Source organism: Episyrphus balteatus, chromosome 1 (genome assembly GCF_945859705.1).
Source record: "Episyrphus balteatus chromosome 1, idEpiBalt1.1, whole genome shotgun sequence".
NCBI classification, from domain to species: Eukaryota; Metazoa; Arthropoda; class Insecta; order Diptera; family Syrphidae; genus Episyrphus; species Episyrphus balteatus.
The window spans coordinates 27,970,894-27,994,778 of NC_079134.1; the positions used below are offsets into that span (position 1 = coordinate 27,970,894).

General features: G+C 29.8%; 1 protein-coding gene across 3 annotated transcripts in view; it reads right to left on the reverse strand.

The window, feature by feature from the left end:
• LOC129905373 (S-adenosylmethionine decarboxylase proenzyme) overlaps window positions 1–21,709 on the reverse strand; it is a 36,411-nt gene extending 14,702 nt beyond the window's left edge. For 2 of the 3 annotated variants that reach the window (XM_055980848.1, XM_055980846.1), the window contains exon 1: window positions 20,865–21,709. In XM_055980848.1, coding sequence (XP_055836823.1) covers window positions 20,865–20,989 — 125 coding nt within the window. In that variant the 5' untranslated portion in view covers window positions 20,990–21,709. The remainder of the gene's footprint in view (window positions 1–20,864) is intronic. The other variant, XM_055980847.1, reaches the window with a different exon arrangement.
• Between the last annotated feature and the right edge of the window lie 2,176 nt (window positions 21,710–23,885).

Below are 23,885 nucleotides of genomic sequence, written 5' to 3' on the forward strand. Positions count from 1 at the left end.
CTGTTGATTTTGTATCGTAGAATAAATGAATAAATAAATAAATAAATAAATGTATTATGATAAAAAGCATTGAAATCATTTCCGTAATTTGACGAAAATCGACGGAAATGATGAAAATCGATATGTTTTATTTTAAGACCCAATAAATAGAGTGAATTTTTTTTTCAAATTTGCTACAAATTATTTCTTTATGTAACATAATATCAAAAAACTATCATTAATAAATACTTTGTAGCCCAGGGAAATTAGTAATTTAAATCGCATTTTTCGCGGGACAAAATTTTTTTCATGGAATGTGTTCGGGTGGTTGTCCTTATCATAAAAGTCAATTTGTTGGGATAATTGGAGGTTGGGAACAGCCGCCATCTTGGAAAAGAGATTGGTATCGTTTTTATTGAATAGCTCCATTGTTATTCATTTTAACAAAAAATGACAAAGGTAAGACTTATTTACAATAAAATTATCTAAGAAATGATATACAAAACAATTCCGTGAGTTGATTAAATAAAATTTTATAGTTGGTCAAAGTGCGGGTTTGTATCGCAAGGTTGGGACAAAATGACATTTTTTCATATATCTGACGAACTTTTGATTTGTTTGGATAATTCTTCATGAATGAATTGTAGTACTTATAATTACCTATAAAATGAGCCCACAATCGTTATTGTCGCCATCGTATTGTAGAAGTAATCTAACTCCGAATCTCTCCATGTACTAGTCAAAAGTAAGAAAAAAGAAAATTTTGGGAGTAGAGGTATAACCAAAATATAAGTACGCAGTTTTGCAGCCATATGCGTGTTAATGTCGATTTCAAAGGTCTGACAACTCTAATTTTGTGCTTTATACGGTTTTTGGGGGGGTAAATAACGTAAGTTTTCCAGTTAATGTGAATGGGCTAAATTTATACTATTTGAAATTATAAATATACAAGCTGATGCTCTATTATTTTTCCTAAATCTGAACACCCCAATCTTGAGGATGTGACCAATAGAACTATATATAAGCCGTTTATACGATTATGTTTTAGAAGCTTTTTTTGTTTAGATTTTTGTTTGTTTATTTGAATTGAAAAGCCTGATATGGTTAGTTAAAAAAGCTTATATCGTGAGTTCTATTAACCTCATAGCCAAGATTTAGGTGTCCAGATTTAGGAAAAATAATAGAGCATCAGCTTGTATATTTATAATTTCAAATAGTATAAATTTAGCCCATTCACATTAACTGGAAAACTTACGTTATTTAACCCCCCAAAAACCGTATAAAGCACAAAATTAGAGTTGTCAGACCTTCGAAATCGACATTAACACGCGTATGGCTGCAAAACTGCGTACTTATATTTTGGATATACCTCTACTCCCAAAATTTTCTCGGCCTACTAGCAAAAAAACAGCTTTTTTCTTACTTTTGACTAGTACATGGAGAGTTTCGGAGTTAGATTACTTCTACAATACCATGGTGACAATAACGATTGTGGGCTCATTTTATAGGTAATTATAAGTACTACAATTCATTCATGAAGAATTATCCAAACAAATCAAAAGTTCCTAAGATATATGAAAAAATGTCATTTTGTCCCAACCTTGCGATACAAACCCGCACTTTGACCAACTATAAAATTTTATTTAATCAACTCACGGAATTGTTTTGTATATCATTTCTTAGATAATTTTATTGTAAATAAGTCTTACCTTTAACATTTTTTGTTAAAATGAATACAAAATGGAGCTATTCAATAAAAACGATACCAATCTCTTTTCCAAGATGGCGGCTGTTCCCAACCTCCAATTATCCCAACAAATTGACTTTTATGATAAGGACAACCACCCGAACACTTTTCATGAAAAAAATTTTGTCCCGCGAAAAATGCGATTTCATGCCCATATTTTGACTAAATCCCCTGAGCTATTGCTATTATAATGTAATAAAATTATTTTCACAGAATACACAAAAAAAAAAAAAAAACAACAGTCGAGCAGTGGATTGAAGCCAGTGGTTCCGCCCTAAAAAGAGCAAAGGCGATTGCCTCTGCTGAAAAGGATTGGGACGGATTGGCAAAAAAAAACAGCAATAACAGTTAGAAATAAAGTGAAGTACCATACGACTGACTAACAAGCAGAAAATTTTAACGACCCACAGTGGTCTAAAACCTGGCCAAAAATATTTAGGCACATTTCCCACATAAAATAGGTACCAAATGATCAAAAAGTTATTCGGAAGGAAAAATTTTCATTTTCTTGTTACAGTAAAAGCCACTTAAGTGCTAACCCTCTCCTGGATTAGCCGGAAGAAAAAAAATATAAAAAATCAGAAAATGCACGTACAATTCTGTGCTATATTAAAGTTAGTAATCTATTCTTTATTTAATTTTTTGACTTAAGTTGTTTCACCAAATAGTTTTTGAGAAATTAAGTTTTAAAGATGAAATTTTGAAAAAAAAAAATGTTTACGTTTTTTAATTGATTTTGTATAAAATTTTGCAATATTATGGACATAATTAATGACCTAGTAGTTTTTAGTCAAATACTAAAGACTTCATTCTAATAAATATAAAAGTTCCTCAGAATAACAAAAAAACTGAATCATACTTTTTTGCCGGGAAACCCAGTTTTGTTTTTTTAAATTTGCATTAACCTTTTGTAACCCAAGGTCGTTAATTTAAAAATTAATAAGTCAATCGATTGGCCTTTATCTTTAATAAAACACGTATTTTTTAAAAATTCAATAAAGTCATTATTTACTTAGTTATTTCGATATTTTGCGAGTAAAAAAAAAGTTCAAATAATTTATTTTTATATAAAAATGCAAAAATTCAAGCAAAAAACTATCTAATATTAATTTTTAGGCACTTTCCTAAAATCCAAAAATAAAACCCCGTGGGGTTTACTAACAAAAACTATTTTTTTTCTGAATTTCGTAGTTTTTACACAAATTTGCTTATTTTCAAAAAAGCCCAACTTTCAACATTAACTGTCAATTAAAAACTATTGGTGCTATTTATTAGAAATTTGAAGTACTATTTCGATAAAGCAATACTTAAAGATTATAATATTAGAAGCTTCAAAAGAAAAAAAAAAAATAGTTTGTAGAGCTTTTATGCAATCTTTTTCGGTTTGTTACAGAAATGTCACATGGGGCTACAAGGGGTTAAATTGTTTTATACCTCAAGAATATTGTGTTCAAATTGTGGGTCTCTTGGAGCCAAATTGACCAAGTTATGAGTATTTTAATACTTCCCTTAGGAACGTTTTAGTCTTTTAGTCCAGAGTTCAAAACTTTAAATCGTTATCCCCACAACTAATGTTTTCAACGCCGGTGCTCCTCATAACTTCAAAACTACTGCAACTTCCCCTAAGACTGCCGATGGGATCAATAGAATTAAAATAAAAAAAAAATAACTCAAATAAATTTTTTTAATATCTATGATATTTTTAATGAATCAAGTTAAATACAACACATTTATCAGATTAAAAGTAATTACCAAGTCTCGCACTAGTGAATATTACATAAATAACTAAAAGTTACTCAACGTTTAGATTAAATATTGTCGGGTGAGCAATGAAAGTTATTTGCTAAATGACATCAGATATCAAAAGAACAGAAGTATATAGGTAAAAACAGCAATAAATTGTTATACACAGTTGCCGGCCGGCCGGCTTGATATAAATGTAAGTACCTATACACATGACTAACTACATTTGTTTTATAACAATTTAAATGCATATTTTCAAGCAAAGCTAATAATTGTAATTGCTGCCAAGAAACGTGATGTTTTGAGATTTTATCGGTTTACACTTTTGCAGATCTTTTCTGAGAAATACATATATACGCAGACCGCAGATTTCAAGTGAAAATATTCGATTGTCGTGCTCAATGCATTGAAAATATCAAACGAAAAACAATATCACTTTTAAACTTTGTTGCACATTTCCGCTTGAAAAAAAAAAAACTCAATTTTAGCTGAGTAATATAGATTTCATTTAAATATTGTAAACGATCGATAAGACGCGACTAGAAGCATGTCAAAGTTGTATAATTATTTTAAGCTATAAAAACGTGATATTTTAAAAGAGTTAAGGCCTTGAATACATTTTATCACAATGTTTATGTCCATAAATTTTGAGATTTCGTGATAATAGTTTAAACAAACAAATAATTATTTTTTATCAGAAGAGAAGAAAAGTTTAAAAAAACAAACATCTAAATAATACCAGACGTACATATACCTATTAGTCACCAACAGATTATTATTGATCGTTTTGTTTATATAGGTTCTAGAAACTTACACATTTTCAACTTCGAACTGTGTGATCGCTCGATAGATAGGCGCAAACAAGTTATGTTCAAGCATAACACAGCAAAATCTCAAATCTATATTTGTTAAGAAAATAAACTAATTTTATACAAGTTTTTGTCGTCAAGCATTCAATACTTTTTATTTATGAGTGTTTAATGTTTACATAAGAATTTTGATAAGAATGCAAGTAGTAGACCATTGAACCCTGACAACAAGGAAATGTCTGAGTTTTATTAAAAGATTATCTTGACATTGGAAAGTATCGATTTAATATTAATAAATTGTTAAATAATCAATACTTATAGACTATAAAAGGAAAATTGCATGTGAAATTATAATTATTAAATGTTTGTATTCATTTTGTATTTTCTCTATAAGGCAAGTATTGGTGACAAATAAAATGCACGGCTGGGTTGCACGTACTCGCTCTTGCAGCTCAAAAGCACTTTAATATGTTTACTTGTATTGGTTTTAAGGACATTTGGTTGTTATACGGGAAGAGCCGACATAGAGGATACATTTTTTTTTTGTTCTTTGACTTTTTTTGAGAAAAACCAAAAAAGAAGATATATTCCAATTGTATTGAAAATTACGTTTTTAAAATTTAATCAAAATCGTTTAGGCTGTTTTTGAGAAAATTGCAAAAATAGTCCAGATAAAATAGACATAAAAAAGGGCAAACCCAGAATTCGCATAAAGCTAAAAATTGATACAGAGCATTTAAATGTGTTTACATAAAAAATATTCAAGTTTTGATGTCGAAAATGTAGGTTTTCCATCTTTGAAACGGGAGAAGCTATAAAAAAGTAATGAGACATCATTTAGAAGATATCTTGATTTTAAAATGTGTCAAATGTCGAAAATAATGGTTTTTTGCCTATTACTCTTAAACGATGAGTCCTATCTTTTGTTTTTTAAAAACTGGTAGATAATGTAATCTTCTCTTAACAACGTTTTTTGTTCTTTATTACACACAAGATTTTTTCGTATAGTACTTTTTCTGAAACGAAAAAGCCTAATTGGTAAATAGGCTTGTAGGCAATATGGAATGTTTTACGAATTATTCTCATCTACTTATTTTTTTATCTTAAATCTTCTTCGACTGATTTTCAACGAATGACAAAAATGAAAAATATCAATTCGCTTGATCAATTTAAAAAAAAAATTGAAAAGCAGTGTTTTACTTCGAGTCAAAGGTTTGCGCCAATCTGCGCTCAATAAAACCATACATTATGAATGAAGAAAAATAGCTCTAAATTTTTATGTAATTATTATATCCGGCATTTATCGGCATTTGCTGTTTTACTTATTTAGAAAAACACGAAAAATTTAAAATTTTGACTTTTGGCCTATGGGAGGAACCACTGTGCGACGAACAGAAATATGAGACCCAGTTTTTCGGAATTTGATTAAAAATTAGATTTTTTTAACACGAAATCAATACTTGCCTTAACAGAGCAAGTAAAAAATGTCGCTTTGAATCAAAACCAACATTACTATAGTCAAAATCTAACAAAACTTCATTTTTAGTTTTGATAGCGGAAATATGGCGTTGCAGTTTTTTGCGAAAATTGAATAGAAATAGTAACAAAAAGGCATGTAGTATTGAATAATTTTAAATTTGCTAAACAAACAACTTCGACTAAGAATAGAAGATATGGTATTAAATGCTAAAATTTTAACGCAAACGATTTTGTATAAATATTTAATTTTCACTCGAACTAAGTCATAGAGGAAGGAATACCTAGAGACGCGACTTCGGTTGGTTTTTCTCTTCCACCCTACAAGCTGCAATGAGAGGAAAAACTCCACAGTGCTTATATGTGGTAGTTTTCCCGTGCATTTTAAATGGCACCAACACATTCAACTGTGGAGTTGAGCTCAAAACAATTAAAAACAATTTAAGTGCTCAGTAGGAAATAAATTCATAAAAAAATAATATAATAAATTCAAAACACGAACCTTTTTTTTTTATTTCTGTACATATTTATTGAAAGGTGGGTGTCTGGAGTGAGCTATTTGAGCTATTCAAGTTCATGTACAAACCAAAATCATGTTTAAATTCAAAATTTGTGAGGACATCTACTGGTGAAAGGAACATTATAGCTTTCACACGTATTCACAGATAGGAAAACAAGAGAAAAATAAGAGAGATGTATACCAATTATCTGAAATTAAATTTGCGGGTGTTTTAGGCAAGGGGGGTACGAGTCGGCTCTCTAGGTATTCCTTCCTCTATGAACTAAGTAATACATTTCACAAGCACAATTAGTAGATTTTAATAGTACTAGTACACTTTAGTACATTATTAAAAGGTTGAAAAAGTTATAATGTGAAATAAATTGATTAGATTATATTAGCCCTGTTCCTTTGGGAGATGGCTAAGTACTATTAGTAGTTTACTAGCGATTTCAAATGGAACGCACTTTCAACGAATTCAATACAAATCGTATCTACTTGGGAGAAGAGCATGAGTAGATGATAGTACTAGATTAACCAAAACATCAACTAGTAGTAGACTACCACCTGCAATAGAACAGGGCTATTTTTAAGCAGCGATATAAATTTCATATTTCAACTTCTATAGTTTTTTCTATACCTAAAATAAAATGTTACGTATACGCCACAGTGACCCACACCACACACACCCACGAAATAAAAAGAAAGGTAGGCCTAAAAACTCCTGGTACAAGCAAATGCAAAAACACCAGCATTCAGTTGGCCTCAGAAACGGAACAATACAAAACCGGGAGGCTTGCCGCCGATTTCTGAGGTCAACCCGGCGAACCCCACAGGCGGATCACTAGTGTGGGAAGGTTATGATCCCCTCGACATCGAGATCATAACAGCGCCGAGAAAAAGGAAGAAGAAGACGCCACAGTGACCCACAAATCGTTAAATATGTCACTTGTATGAAACTGATGGCTTCAATAAAAAAAGCGTTAAAAAATCATAAAATCAGTTTTTTTTTCGCGGGATTAAACAAAAATAAAAGCAAAACTTAAAATTTCTTTAATTTTGTACCGCAGTTTAGTTATGTTCTGAAATTAAAAAATGACATATTTTTTGTAAGCTCTTCGTTGTTCCTTTATCTTAAAATAGCTACAAATGGCATTAATATGTGAAATGTAACTTAATTTTCCATCCTTGCTGTTTTGTTTCATAACAAACCAGAATTTACAAAACACATTTATAAAAAAGGGGAGGTCTGCTCAAGATAACAAGATTGCTTGTCTATAAATGGTCAAATTTGTTTGGTTACCAGGCATGAATTATATCTGGAATTTGTTTCCTTTAAAAAGCGCACTTTATATAAAAAGTTCAAAGTATACTTCAGATTCATTCCGACTTTGATATACAATTTTTGTTTTTAATTATTTTAAAGGTAGGTACATAAAACATAATATTCTCGTATATGGAACTGACGTCTTATTATTAAAAATATTCTTTAATATGTACTCTATCCATTGAAAAGGAATGCAGACACAAATTTTAATTATTTTTTCTTTGCTGTCGTATCTTTTTTTTACTTTTGAAGATATTTTGTTTATATCCTTTTTTCTTTTGATAGCATTAAAAAGATTGATGTTTCTGCAAATATACACAACTTGTTCTTAATTTAATCTCTACATATATCTACACCACATTTTTCTCTCCCTTTCAATAGTTTTTTTTTTGGTATCATTAGTGGTAGTGATATAGGAATGTAAGACTGGTAACATTTTCTATATTTTACACACAACTCAAGAGCACATCTAAATAATTAACAACATCGCGCAAGGAGGCAAAACTATACATATTACATATTTAAAACATATGCATAAAATCTGGTATAGATGTTTGCATGCACTACTATTAAAAAGATTGTTAACATCACTCCATAACCACCAAAGCACACTACTTGTGAGGAGGGGTTTAATTTTCGCTTTGAAGAATCTTGTATATGCATTAGGCAAACACACTCTTGTTCATTTGCAAAGTATAATTTTTTTTGAAGTAGTTAAACAAACTTTTTCTTTAAAATCTTAAATAAAATTAATAAAGTAAAAAGGCGGTTTCATGCATAATTAAAAGATCTTCTTTTAAAATCTCAAAATATTTTCTGTGTTCATTTTACCAGACAGAAATAAATGAGAGGGCAAATCAACTTTCTATGTCAAAATGTTAAGTAAACAAGTGAATTTACTGATATTAAAGCTAAGAAGTAAACTGCTGATCTTACTTCTTATACCAAATTTTGTTGGTATACCTTCGGACTTTTTTGGACTGTAATTTTTATAACTTGGGTGGGTTAAGGGATATTATGTCCAATATGTTCAACGCGTTGACCGGGTAGTCCTAGCTTAATATTGTTTTTTAATAAGTGGAGTAAAAAACTTTTAGCTTGATGAAGTGTAATAAAGAATTAAAAGTTGAAATCGATGATAAAAAAAGTTTAATTGTAGTTCAACAATTTTCTTCTAATCCATACTAACTGGAAAAGTTAGTCACGAACATGATGTTTTTTTTTCTATCAAAAACATCCAAATTAAAAAAAAAAAAAGTGTTTAAATTTGTTTTTTTTTTTTATTCCGCATAGTTTTAGAATAAATAAACCAAAACGCTATTAATTTCATGTTCGATTGTTACATATTTAAATTCGATATTTTTTTCTTTACGCTTTATTTCCGTCATTTGAATATAATTTTTTGAGAAAAACTTAAATCGCATTTTTAATCGTAATCATTTAAGAGTCGTTTTTGAGAAAATCGTAATACCTTGAAAATGTTTTATGCACCCCGCATCTGTTATAAATCTGATATTAAAAAATAAAATAAAAGTTTTCTCCCAACGAAGTTTGCAATTTAATTTTTTGTAAAATAAAAAATGTTTGAATTTTTTTTTAAATATTGGAGTCATTAAAAACAAAAAAAAAAACAATTCTTTGAATATAAACATTTTCATATTAGGATTAAAATTCTTCCGGGATCAAAATTCTGCTTTTTATATAATTTTGTTTTACAAAAAAAAAAAAAAACGCGCTTTTTAAAATTATTTTAAGATTTTTATTATTTTTACAGAATTTTGTAAAATCATTCTCTCAACATTGTTTTTGGTTAAAATGTACTTCTTATTTAATTACTTGCTTACTTTGTCATGTTTCTTTAATATTTATTTTTATTTAATACATTAGGTAATAAATTTTAAAATATTAAGAAAACGGTTCTGTGATAGGTCTCTTTAATAACGGTTTAAAAAATATTTATTTTATTTAAAAAGTAGGACCATATGTGCCACTGTACAAGTAGTTTTTTTATTTTAATCAAATTCTTTAGTGTTAGCAAGCTTTTAAATTTTTGTCATATGGCAAGTATCGTTAATTCGGATCAAAAATAAATTTCTCCTTTACGGAATCACCCAAAAACTCTTAACTACTGCTGTAGTTAGCTCGAGACTAATAGACAGACATACGGATAGACAGAATTGAGGGATTTCCTTTTTCCGCATCCTCGTTCATTGTAATGTCAGGCATTATTGTCATTTCGAGTTCGACTTTTTAACGAATCCTAAACTTTCCCTATTACTTGTGTTAAAAACAAGTATTTCAAGTAATGCAAAATCATCTTTACCAAGTTTCAAGAAATTCCATCAATCCATTTAGGCTCGTTGTAAAAATGAACGCAAAAATGAGACCGACAAACCGAGTTTTTAACGTCTCCGTCATCATTGTGTTGATTTTGATTAAAACCTCGATTTTTTTTAAGAAAAAAACCATTACTTGCGCTATGAGCATGTAAAAAATTTTAAATAATGACCAATAACTAAAATGAGATAATTTGCAACAAAAAGACTTTTTGCGTAATTTTCAAAATTATCTCATTGAGGATTAATCATAACATGCAATAACTTTACATACAGTATGTAATAATCCTTTTAGACTTAGAGCCCCAAATGAGATAATTTCACAAAATTAGGCGTTTTATTTCCAAATAATTTAATTATATTTTTGTTTTCTCTACTAATGTAACTCTTTTTTTCAACAACAAATCGCAGTATGAATCATGGTTGATGTATTTTTCTCTTGTCTCTTGTAGTGAAGAACTCTGTGACCTAATCACACTTGAGTAAAGGGTATGTTTGAAGCAATTTGATTCATTTCGGAGCTAATAGGTAACAAATAAGATGGAAATTATCTCATTTGATTGTTTGGCAAATTTCAATTTCAAATTTCCCGAGTTCGGGAAGTGGGTGGGTTGAGTTTTTAATGGTAAAAAATGGTATATCTCGATTTCCAGCAAAACTACAAATCCTATAGAAAAAAGTTGTATGGCAAAGTTGTAGGTAATAAAAAGATCTACAACTTTTGCATCAACAATTTTTTCACATATTATGTCCCAAATACACTATAATTTATTTGATTTAAAATATTAATTTGTTCACCTTATTTTGACTTAATACCAAAAAAACACCCTAATTTTCAATCGAAAATTCACGTGTCAAAATATCAGCTTTTTCAAAAAGTCGGTTTGCATTTCGTTCGTTAAAATGTCTATTTTCTGATGGTGTAAAAAAAAATTTACATTAGTATACTTCAGAACATGTTCTAGTAAAATTCAAAAAATGAAAAAAGCTTGAATTTGAAAAAAATTTAGATCATTTGGCCAAAATTGTAAACAATGAACAAATTTTTTTTCGAATTCAAGCTTTTTTCATTTTTTTAATTTTACTAGAACATGTTCTATATAGTATACAATTGTAAATTTTTTTTACACCATCAGAAAATAGACATTTTAACGAACGAAATGCCCACCGACTTTTTGAAAAAAGCTGATATTTTGACACGTGAATTTTCGATTGAAAATTAGGGTGTTTTTTTTAGTATTAAGTCAAAATAAGGTGAACAAATTAATATTTTAAATCAAAAAAATTATAGTGTATTTGGGACATAATATGTGAAAAAATTGTTGATACAAAAGTTGTAGATCTTTTTATTACCTACAACTTTGCTATACAACTTTTTTCTACAGGATTTGTAGTTTTGCCGGAAATCGAGATATACCATTTTTTACCATTAAAAACTCAACCCACCCACTTCCCGAACTTGGTTCGCCCATAATTTATTTTTCCTTTCATTTTTATCATATTCACCTCCTTTTCCAATGGGTTTCATCCTGCTATGATTTTTTTGTACTTTTTAATGTTTTTTAAAGGCGTCGGCACTGGTATAGTAATCAATTTAAAATTATAAAATTGACCCTCTCGTCTAAAGACTTACTAACATGTGTTTTTTTTTCAATATACCTGCTAAAAAAAAAGAGGTTAAAAACAAATACAGACCTAATCACAAGAGTTGCAGTGTATTAATGGTCCTTTTCGACGATCCTTTTCTCACCAACCCTACAAACTACTGCATTACACACATAATGTGCATAATATATTGTACATTCCGCTGCCATTCTGCATCAAATCTTATTTAAAGCAATTTTAGCAACAAAAAAAACTTTATATTTGCCCCCAAACAAATATTATAAAATAGTTTTGCTCACTGACTATGGCATCTATTTTTTTGTTTCATGTAACGTACGACCGTACGAGTATTTGCATTCATTATAAAAAGTATTTTATTTATTTTTTTTTTAATTTCTATTGTTAAGCAGGTTCCTTTTAAAATAAGAACAAACAGAAAAAAATGTTGGAAAATTATAAATGAACATTAACACAAAACACTATAAAACGGAGAGTTCTTACGAAGAAAAAAAAAAAAGAGATTTAAAAAACTAAATACAATATGAGTGTACGTTTATTTCCCACACCCACTGAGAAAACTATTATTGTTGTTTATTTTTTTTTTTTTTTTTCTATTCGTGACTCGTGCTTGATGGCAGCGGCAAGGGGGTTCAATGTCAAGGTGGCTGGCCGCACGAAAAGAAATTATTTTTTTTTTTCTTTAAATCTGTTGATGATGGGACTTGCAAGTGAGACATACTTTTTTTTTTAAATGAAAACAAAAAAGCAAAATATGAGAAACTTCTGAGAAATACAAAGTTCGTGTTGCATAACACTTAAATGATAAATGATTTGTGAGGCAAATACATATACTACACAATTGAGTATAGCGAGAAGTTTGTTTCTATTTTAGTTATAGGTAAATATGTAATTTTTTGTATTTTCATATGAAGAATTTTGTTGGAAATTTGGTCAGGTTAAAAACTCAATTTTTAGAAATCTATACTTGTGATTTTTTGTAATAACAGGTTTTCGCTGTTCATTTTTCCCGTATTCCTTTTTAAACTTCGAAACAACTTCAATCTCGTTTTTTCTTGATAAGTATCTGAAAAAGGTTAAACACAGGATTTGCATAGCTACATTTGCAGGATTAGCTATGAATATGCCCCTTTTAAACATTTTATTTGATATTTAATTATAATTTTTCCGATTTCCCAAAATAAGTACCCCAAACCTATGTATATTTATTTAGGCTAACAATTCGTCTTGTGTGTTCTGCAACTGTGTTAACAGACAAAAAAAAAAAAAAACTAATATAATTCAAAAGTACATGATGTACATTCATGCCATACATACCTTACCTAGGTACACATTTATAGGTCTGATGAAGAAGCAATCTATTTAAACATTTCTTATTTTGAAATATTTATACATAGGTATAAGATGTACCTGAACCGTCTACCTATTGCTTTAAAAATATTGATAATTTTATTTACCTAATAATTCACACTATTATTAACAAATTGTGCATATCGACAACTTTAATTTTGTTTTTATAAACCTTTAAAATAATTTCTGTAATCATTTATTTTTTGTTCTGAATTTTTGATTGAAAATCAATTTCTAATTTTTACTTTTATTTCGACTTGTGTTTATATTTTGTGAGATAATGTTTACAACATCTTTGATGTGTGTCAAATTAGCAGAGAAAGATTAGAAATATGAGTTTTTGAAAATATATGTATTTTTAAGTAATGAAAGGTACTTCCTAGTTAAGTTACCTAAAATTAGAGTGAGTACCTACTCTATTAATATTTTCATATACTTGATTAAATAATAATAACCAGATCGGTTTCAAAAATTAAAAATTGAATGTCATAGGACCAGTTTTTCAGTGCGAAGTTAAGCACTGAAAAAATTGCCTTAGAGCTCTGCTCATGCATTCATTTTATTAAACATGTATTTAAAAAAAAATTGAGTTATATTACTTTTTTCATAAATTATTTTAGATATGGTTGTAGATTGCAAAAATACAATACTGGTCATATTTTAAAAAAATGTGCCATCGCATTTTAAAACATAAATTGAGCAAAAGTTCAATAAATTAACTCTTTATTTTCAAAAAAAATTTGTTAAACAACCGTCACCGAGACTGGTGCTCAAGATTTTTAAACAGCTAATAGCGGCTGTTTTCTACCAAAAGCTGTACTGGCCTCTAATAAAAACTAACCGCTCACCACCAAACAGAATTTAGTACCTTATTGATTTTATCAAATCGCACATTGAGAACATTGGCACTAAACAAAAAAGGAAATGTTTGAAATACGGCGACATTTTCTAACCTCGAGTAAAAACTAGACGAGGTATCAGAATGAAGATCTTTGCAAAAGATGATGATTACGATTGGATATTACCCTTGGTTTGTAATGTTAAATTAAAGTTTTCTTTAAACGAAAAAAAAAAAATTTGAGCGGCTGGACTTTTAGTAACATTAGTTTACTTCGTGGTCATATCAAATCATGTTTAATAAGCTCGCATAGAGTTGGTACTAATTGTCTTGACACCATTATTTTATTGGTTTTGGATTGTACATATTTAAGTTTAAGGCATTCTTTTTTCTTGTACATATATTTAAACAACATGAGTTTTTGAAAACAAATGAGGAGATATTTGTAGAAACCTTAACATATCTTTGTGAAGAGTGTGTTTGAAATCTACAAGTCGATTTTATATGTATGTTCAATTCAGAACAAGTAAAAAGAAGCAAATTGAAGTTTCATTATATGAAATTACATATAAAAAAAAAATATAAAAAAGCATTCTTCAATAGGATAAGAAACAAGTTATCTATAATATATGTGCTATAAATACTTTAACCTATATAGATAAAAGCTCACTAGATTATTGATCGTCAATGTTGAACTTTGTTTAAATTCTAATTTGTTAAAAATACATTAGTACAATTAATTCGATTTCCGTGAACTTTTTGAATCAAAATTGGATCCTCTAAGCGGGCTCTAGGTTTTTCTTGGTATTGTAATATATTACGTGTCGACGTTTCGGGTGTGATTACACCCTTTTTCAGGACTTTATATTAAAAAATTGTATTATTCTAAAAGCACTAAGGAAAAAATAAATGTAAATCTATACTTACAATATATTAAAATAATTAATTTTAATATGCTTCTTAAAATTTTGTTCTTATCTGTCTTATGCTTATAACTTTTTATTTTTAAATATTTCAAAATTCAAACAATTAATGTCGTTTTCGATTGGCTCTCCGGAAGCGTCCGGAATTATTCAGAAGCCTTCTGAAAGTGTTTTATTCACACGAATATGACAGCCAAAACGCTTCTCAGAAGAGAAATTCTCTTCTCGATGTAAAATCGGAATTCACTCAAAAAGCACTAACACATGAATATTTGAAAGTCAAATTAATCACTCAATCAATTTTTTTTTTTATTTTTTGAAATAAATTATTGTTTTCCGAAATAAATTTTTTAATTAATTTTAAAATTTACTTAAAATATTTTGGAAGCCAACTTCACCATTAAATTCTTGAGCATTAACGTTTTTGAACAATTTTAAAGATTTTTTTTGAAAGAAAAATAAATTAATATGAATATTTGACATTTGAAATTTCAAAGAAAAACACACAAACACAAAAATTGAGTGGAAGCGATTTAAACTGTTTTATTGGATTTCAGAATGAGTGAATCCTTGAGTGTTTCCAATCGAAAACGACATAAGTCTTGAAAAAGACTTTTCATTTAGAGCCGTTTTCAATCTTCTAATAATCAATCAGTTAACTGTTCGACTAATAAAGTTATTAGGCTCATGAGCAATCAGATAACAACATTGAATTTTTCAATCAAGAAAACACTATTCTACAGAATAACAAAAAAAAATGTCCAATTCTAAAATATTCAAAATTAAACGTCATTTTTATTGTTTTTGTTTCCTTGTATTCCGCTGTATTTTTTATCGATAGTTTCTTCAAAACAGCTTTGACAACTGACACAATACCTACTTTTGTTTGGATTATTCCTTAGAATAATTTTTATTCGTTTCTGAAAGAAGCAGATAGTTTTATTCCTCTATTAAATGTTTTATTATATATTTATAAAGGAATAAGCTATATCCGACTGTTGAAAAATTGATTTTTTTCTCTATCTGGGAAATTAGCACTAACTGACTGTCTAAATGACTATTGAAAAATGTACCCTTAATCGAAATTTTAAAATAATGAAATTTAAATTTCACATTTGATGAAAAATTTACCTTTAAAATATAAAATTTAGCTTTAAATATTTCTATAAACAAACTGACTGAAAATTAATTATTTTTATGTATTATAATAGCCTGTTTTTACTACAGCCCAAATGAGATAATTACGCAAATTATTTCATTTCGAATGTCAAATCGCATAGAAAAAAAAAATCAAATTTGAGCTGGAATTATCTCAATTTGGGCTGTAGTGAAAACAAGCTATCAATACATAATAGATATAAAGGAGATGGCACATTTTTGGGCCCAGTGTGTTCACTAACGAAATGGGTATCAAATAAAAGGTGACGGTAAGCACATTACGTGGGTAAAATATTTTCAAATTCGGTAGTGGGATTTTGGAGATATTTGAGTTTGAAGTTTCGGATTTCAAAATCAAGATTTCAGCTATTTTTTTGAACAATTAATCGTAGAATGTGTAGAAAGGACTTTTTATATTGGAAATTAGTTAATCTTTCTTTTTCTAGTACATCATTTTTATATAGGAGTTATACTTTCAGAGTAACAGAACCGCAAAGTATCTCTTTCTCAGTAATTCAGCACTTAACTCTAAGGGTTGTTTAAAATATTTAAAATATCAAAAAACACACAATTTTCGGTAGTGTTACTCTGAAATAATAACTCCTAGAGAAAAATGATGTACTAGAAAAAGAAAGATTAACTAATTTCCAATCTAAAAAGTCCTTTCTAGTTTTCTGTCCGACCAGTCGTTCTCGAGATATTGAGACATATGCGTTTTTCAAAATGGCGGTCGCCCCACAAGACCAAACAATACGCAATCTGAGATTTGTACTTGGGATAAACCCCTCTTCAATACTGCATTCAATCATAGCTTTTTCCAGATTTTTCCCCATTGACTGAACTATAGTTTCTATTCTTATTATTTAATAGGCATATTTCAGCGCGTTTTTGTGTATTTTGCTTATTATAAGGTTTTTGTATGTTTTAAAGAACTATTTTATATATAGAATTAAAGGTAACACATTTAGCTATCGAAAAATTGCAAAAAAAAAGTGGATGTCACCACTGAATATTTTGATATTTCGATGTGCCAAATGCCTCGCTTAAAAAAAATCACCTTTTGAGAAGTAAATACCTAATATGTATTATTTTTTTTAATAAAGAAAAAAACTTTTGATACAGATTTATAGACAAGAGAAATACCTTTCATTTGATACCAATATTATTTCTGTACACCCATTATTACGCATTCTACGATTAATTGTTCGAAAAATTAGCTGAAATCTTGATTGTGAAATCCGAAACTTCAAACTCAAATATCTCCAAAACCCCACTAACGAATTTGAAAATATTTTACCCACGTAATGTTCTTACCGTCACCTTTCATTTGATACCAATTTCGTTAGTGAACACACTGGGCCCAAGCTCCATAGAAAAATGTGCCATCTCCTTTAATTTTTCCTTAGTATTTTTAAAATAATAATTTTTTTTACTATAGAGCCTTGAAGAAGGGTGTAATCACGCCCGTAACGTCGACGTAATACATATATTACAACACTAAGACAGACCTAGAAGCTAGATCCCGCTTAGAGGATCATAATACATTAGTAGTCAAATACATCAAAATCCTAGAAAAATCTCATGTCCTCATAGCAGCATGGTATAAAAAGTCTTTTTATACCACGTCATAGAAGTGCCTTAGCTGAAAGCTTAGAGGATATAATATATGGAGTGCTTGTTCCTATACCTAATACATTGTAACGCCATATACATGGATAGGGGTCGCTGCCTTCGTTTTTCAGTGCGAGTCCGGTTCAGCAGCTGTAAATAAACACGCTTGTTGATGACAGCCATCTAATGAAAATAAAATGGAGGCATGCACTCATCGAAAAACTTAAAGAAACTAGAGCCCTCTATAAAAGCTTCACGGAACTAACAGCACAAGCACTCCATATATTATATCCTCTAAGGCTGAAAGAGTATTTATATAAATATCGAAAGTATATTTTTTTTAAATAATATGTTAATGCATAATATGCATATATTTTGTCAAGAAATGTTCTATTTTATTTTTTTTTTTTTTTTACTGTCCACAAGTGATTTTCATGACGTGTCCGTAGGTCTGTGCTTCGGTACGTCTGTGGGTTCATCTGTACATGAAACTGCAGCCTAAACGGTTGAAGGGATTTTCTTGAAATTTGGTGCAGATAATTTGTTCGTAGTTTCCAAGGTTGTTTTTTTTTTTTTTTTGTTCTTTAATTAAAAAGTATAGGTACCTACCTCCAATACAAAATTTTTGAGTTATTGCAATTTTCTCGAAAATGGTTTTAACGATTTTGATCGTTTCTAAACAGTAGCTGTGTTTTATTTTTCTCGTGATCCGGATCAGATCATTGTTTTTATTAGCTTTACAACAAAAGCAGGATTTTCTTTTGTTATTGTTTCCCAAATAAATCAATGATCTGATCTGGATCACTAGGAAAATAAAACACAGCTAGTATCGTTACTCGTATGTTTCGTTACTGTGTATTGAAGTAACGAAACATACGAGATACGAAACATATGTAAGAGTAACGACCCCATTCCAATTTCAATACTAAATCATCCGATAAATGAGATACGAAACGAAGTGATACACTCAATTTGTCGCATTTAGCATCACTTCTATCGACATCGTTAGAGTAGTCGGAATGCTAACTCCAGATAATTATCTTGAGTTCACTTTTATCTCAATAAAGACAGTAGTGCTAAGGTATCGTTGTGTTATCGATAATAATTTATACAGAAATATCAAAAGAGACGTATTGGTATTTTCTCTATGTGGCCGAAATATACCCACGCCGCAACCAATGTGTGTTTTGGTTTTTCAAAAAATTTGTTTATTTTCACTGCAAAATTTTCAACTAAAAAAAAAAGCAGAGAAAACGAGGTTTGAAAATCACTCTCAATAGAAAAAAAATGAAAAATTGTTCCACATGTTTGTGGTAAAGGTCTCTAAAAAATTGTGATAAGATTACTTAACGAATATAAACAAAAAATTACCAAAGTTTTGTCGAAAAATTAGGAAAAAAAATAAAAAAAGTTTCCACGTTTGATTAAAAAAATCTAAAAAAAAAAATGGGTATAGCTACCTTCAAACTCTTATAACATGAGAACGCCGCAACTTAAATTAATGTTTATGGCCTTAAAATGTAGCTTAGATTATACAAATTGTTTTTGGTTTTTTTCAAAAAAAAAAAAAAAATGTACACCCTTATACCTACCAACGTACGAAAAATACTTAAAATACCAAATATACGAAACGTATCAAATACATGAAGTATACGAAATGTACGAAACATGCGAAGCATGCGAAAGTAACGAAACATGCGAAACACACGAAACATACGAAATGTACGAGATATACGAAAAATGCGAAACATACGAAAGTAACGAGTAACGTATACATGCGGGTACTCATTTTGTCGTTACTTTTACAGCCCTATAACATAATGCTGTTAGTAATTTTAGCAAAACTATGTTTTTAGTTTTTCTCAGAAAATACTGTTAATGAAAATATGGTTAATTTTTCCGTTGTTTTTTAATCTCTGATGTTAATGATAAAACTAATTTTGTTTAAAATGTATGTATGGTCGTTTTGTATAATAATAAAGTTGAATGGTTGTTGGTTAACTAAGATAAAGATACTTTGATCTGCAAGAGCAAGTTCGTGCGACCCATTCGTTCTTATTTTTTGCTTTTTGAAATTTTATGTTTTTTTTTTTCAGCGGCAATACTGCCTATTTGTATCGTTCTCTTCTTATCACCCTTCCAACTATAGTGGGGCAAATAGACAACTCCTATTATCCGATTTCCTATAGAATTGTTGTGCATTTTATGTAGACGCAACCAACGTCGGCGTAAAGCAAAATTGTTCTAAATCCACTTTTTACCGAAAATGAGTTAATGATGCAGTTTTACTAATTCGAGGGTGCTCTTTCCGAATTTGAAAACCGTTTTTGTCAAATAAAAATTTCACTCCGCAGATAATATAATTTAATGGGACATAGAACAATAAAAGCAGGGAAGTAGCCTTTTGAAAATGAGCCCGAGTATTCTAAGTCCTATCATATTTTGTTCTAAGTCAACTTTTTATTGAAAAAACGTACTTGTATAGGAATTGTTCTACATATGTCCAATTTTGGGTTTTTAGTTTTAAAAATTATTTCAAAACAATATGCACCTACTAATGAGGTAAACTTGTATGGTTTATTCAAGAGAAAAGAACAAACTTTATAAAAAAACATAACTTGAATGGCGAACGACCAGAAAAATGTCGCTTTAAACCAATTTGAAACTTAAAAATCGTTCCCTGTAAAATTTGTTCTTTGCGACAATTTTGCTTTACGCCGACGATATGTCGCAATTGGAAACAAATGATGATAGAAAAGTGAAAACAAATTTATTCAAGTTTCTCCTATTGAAGACCACGTTTCAAAACGACCTTCGAACTAAAGATTACATACATAAACAGACACACCTTTGTAAGAAATTCAAGTTATAAGTATGTAGATCGAATATTATTAAAACCCTAGACAATTTAACAGATGACAATTATTATTATTAATTTAACAAAATCATCAGAAATGCATTCTTCTAGGTACCTTTCCATCAGCTCCTAGAATTTAAATCTATTTTAAAAACAAAACAAAAAAAAGCAAAAAAAAAAAAAACTATTTCCAGACATGCGGGCTTGCACATGACACATAACCCTACAATTTATTCTTTATCATCATCTTTTTAACATGCAACTCACGAATCACGATTTTAACAAAAACCATAAATCAATTTTATGTAAGACAGACAAAAAAAAAACCGGTTTATAATTTTTGTCAACAAAAAAAAAGTTCAAAAACACAATAAAATATACAAAAAATAAAGAACTAAAAAAACCAAAACCGGAAGAGAGACCTCCACCAGTCCGGTTTTTTTTTGTTGTTGGTGCTGCAAAGAAGCCGGCAATTGGCTGGCGCAGAAACCAATACAGAATTTATTTTTCTTTGGAAAATCAATAGGATTTTCAAGACTTCCTCGAGATGGAAGGAAAAGACCATCAAAAGATTGGTCTACTACTTACCTTCGAATTTTCCTCAAATCAGCATTATTATTTTGTGGATTTGGTGCAAACCAAATTTCTAGCAATTTCTCCACCCCCTCAAAATAGTGCAGGGAATTATTATTTATTACTTCATTCGCCGCCATAATGTTAGCTCTTTTCGAGTAGAGATTAAATCAAGTTTTTACAAAAAGATCACGTTTTTTTTTTTTGTTATATTTTCAGAGAAAAAAAAACTACAGTAAACTTTTCTTTTGAAATGATATCACATTGAAGACTGAATTAAAAATTGATTATCAATTAAATTTCGATGAAATGATTGCACTTTAAACAAACTGGTGAAGGAAGAGGGGCAAACTAATTTCTTGGAAATATAATAGAAAAGTGTGGTGACAACGGTCGTCGGTCGGTCGGTAAGTGACTTTAATTTACTGCCACCCTCGTTCGATTTTATACGAAGAAAAGTTTAAAACAAAACTAAAGAAAATATAAAGAAACAAAAAATAAGTACAAAAAAAAGGAAAAAAAAGGTTCTTTTTATTTCTCAGCTATTTTTGTTGTTGTTGCTTTGCCCAGGGAATGTCACGCTATTTTAAAGTTACATATATTTATTTTTGCTTTTGCACTTTTGTTGCAGTACTGCAATGTGGATCAATTTGTTTTATTGTAAAAAGAGAAAATAGAAATGATAACAAAAAAGTATAAATCAAAACACAAAATGTATTTATGCAATATATTGGCCGCGAGAGAGAGGAAATTTTTTCATTCAATTTTTTATATTTTTTCTCAGACACAAAACGTCAAATTTACACACACAAAAAATACTGGAAACAACCGTTTCAAGTGATCGCCCAACGAAAACTGGTAGAAAATTTTTATAAAGGGGTACTTTTACTTTTCGATACTCGAAGAAAATTGTAACCGGGCCGGCGCATGAGAAGAAAATTATTTGTTTTGCTATTTGCCGGTAGAGTAGGAAATTGAAATGTTTGACAGTTGAGATGGGCAGGGGTGTTAACTTGTTATTATGTTGATAGTATAGTACTTTTTTGTACATTTTAAGGTATTTGTTCAAAAATGACACTACATTTTCAAATCAAAGTTATTGGATAGAGAGAGTAGATGAAAATGCAGACTTTTTGATAAATACCGATTATAAGAACATTAAGAAGAAAATGAGAAAATCTAGTTACCGAAGAACAGGAGAGTAGTGAAAGAATTTAGCAGTGTATGGCTTGATTAGTCTTTTTAGGCAATAGTTCGTCTTTTTTTCTTTCTTGCTTAAACCTAGTACCTTGTAACAGAATCTATAATGAGATTTTTTTTAGTATATTCGTTAGCTGAGTGGTTGAGAGGGCGCTTAGATCGTTTTCAGTAATGGGATAAGATATGCATTTCTGCTCCAAAGTTGACATATATTTTAGTTCGTTTGATTTGGTTTCGCTGTTTTTCTTCATGATAGTACTAAAATTGTATGTACAAATGAACTACATTAAAGGGTTTGCTCCTCAAGTGCCGGGCTACACGGTGAATTTTCAATCGCCTAACCAGTCAGCTTGTAGGCAAGAGGGGTGAGGATTTTCGTCATTTTGACGTTTGTTCCTAGAAAATGTGAATTGGAACGTGATTGGGCACAACACTGTGTAGCCAGGCACCAACAAATCATTTTTTTTTTTAATCTTCTCTAAAAAGTCCTTACAGATACTTACGCCAACGGCATAAATAGCGGCCGATTTGCAGGGTATCTACTTTTATTTGTAAATATTCAATGCTAGTACAGAGATCGCGCTAACTGACATTCTGTTCTACGATAAAAAATGTACGTATATAACGAATAACCAATAGGCGCATCTCAACAAGAAAAAAAATCTAATGGCTCAGTGTCATTTTGAAAGAGAGCAAAATAATTTTGTAGGAATGAATGATAAATCCAATTTTTTTCAAATACAACACTTCACACAACTGCAACTTTTCTTTAACTGTTCAATTTTGATAAAAATTATTTCAAAATAAATAATTTTGTGAAGCAAGCTCAAAATAATAACATTTTCTTCAAATTTTCAATAAACAAACGTCAAAACAATAAGAAAAAAAATTAAAGAAAGAGAAAGAAAACTGAGAAATAAATCCAAAAATTCCGAAAAAAAGGTGTATAGGAATTTTATCTCAGCTAAAATTTAGCGCGAACAGCGTACCAGGCTTCAGCTGAGATTTTTTGTTTCACTTAAAAAATCTCTGAGCCCTCAGAGATCTCCCTTTGTGTTGTGGGACGCACCTAATGTGTGATTTTCTAGCTGAATCTGCGCACAACTGTGCAATTGTGTCAAAATTTTGACTTTGCCAAATTAAACGTCAAAAACTTATTACTCCATTTTGTAAAATGGCGACTCTAATGATCATACCTTGTCTTTTTATACCATGAGCTAAAATTAAGCTCGCTCTTCGCACTGCTTTAAGGCTTGGCCACACCGGAGGATATGCGGTAGCGGTATGGGTAGAGGTAACGGTACTTGTATGAACAAAATTTCAAACTGACATCAACGTCAGATCAGATGTGGAATTTTTTTTTTCATACAAATATCGTTACCGCTACCCGTACCGCTACCGCATACCCTCCGGTGTGGCCAAGCCTTTACAGGAATAATAACACGAGAACAACAACATTCTCGCTTTGTTGTTGTTGCAAAGTAAAGGAATTTTTTTCACCAAAACGCTAAAAGGCAATCTCATTTTCAAGAACTATTCAGCCCTATCGTATGTTTCACGTGAACAAGATTCCACCCGGAAAAATGGAATTGCACTTTTCTCCTATTATGAAATCCGGTCGAAAAGTTGTTCACGTTCGGAAACTCACCGTATTTTGAACTTGAACTCAGGTAATATGCGACGTACTTGCCAGCTTTTTTCTAACTAAAATTTTGCTGGCGAACAAGAAACTAGTTTTGCGGAAAATGTAAATTCCCCTTTGGGGAACCTCACAATAGCTATTCAAATTCCCAAACATTTTTTTATTCGTACTTTTTGAAGTTGAATTCTAAATAT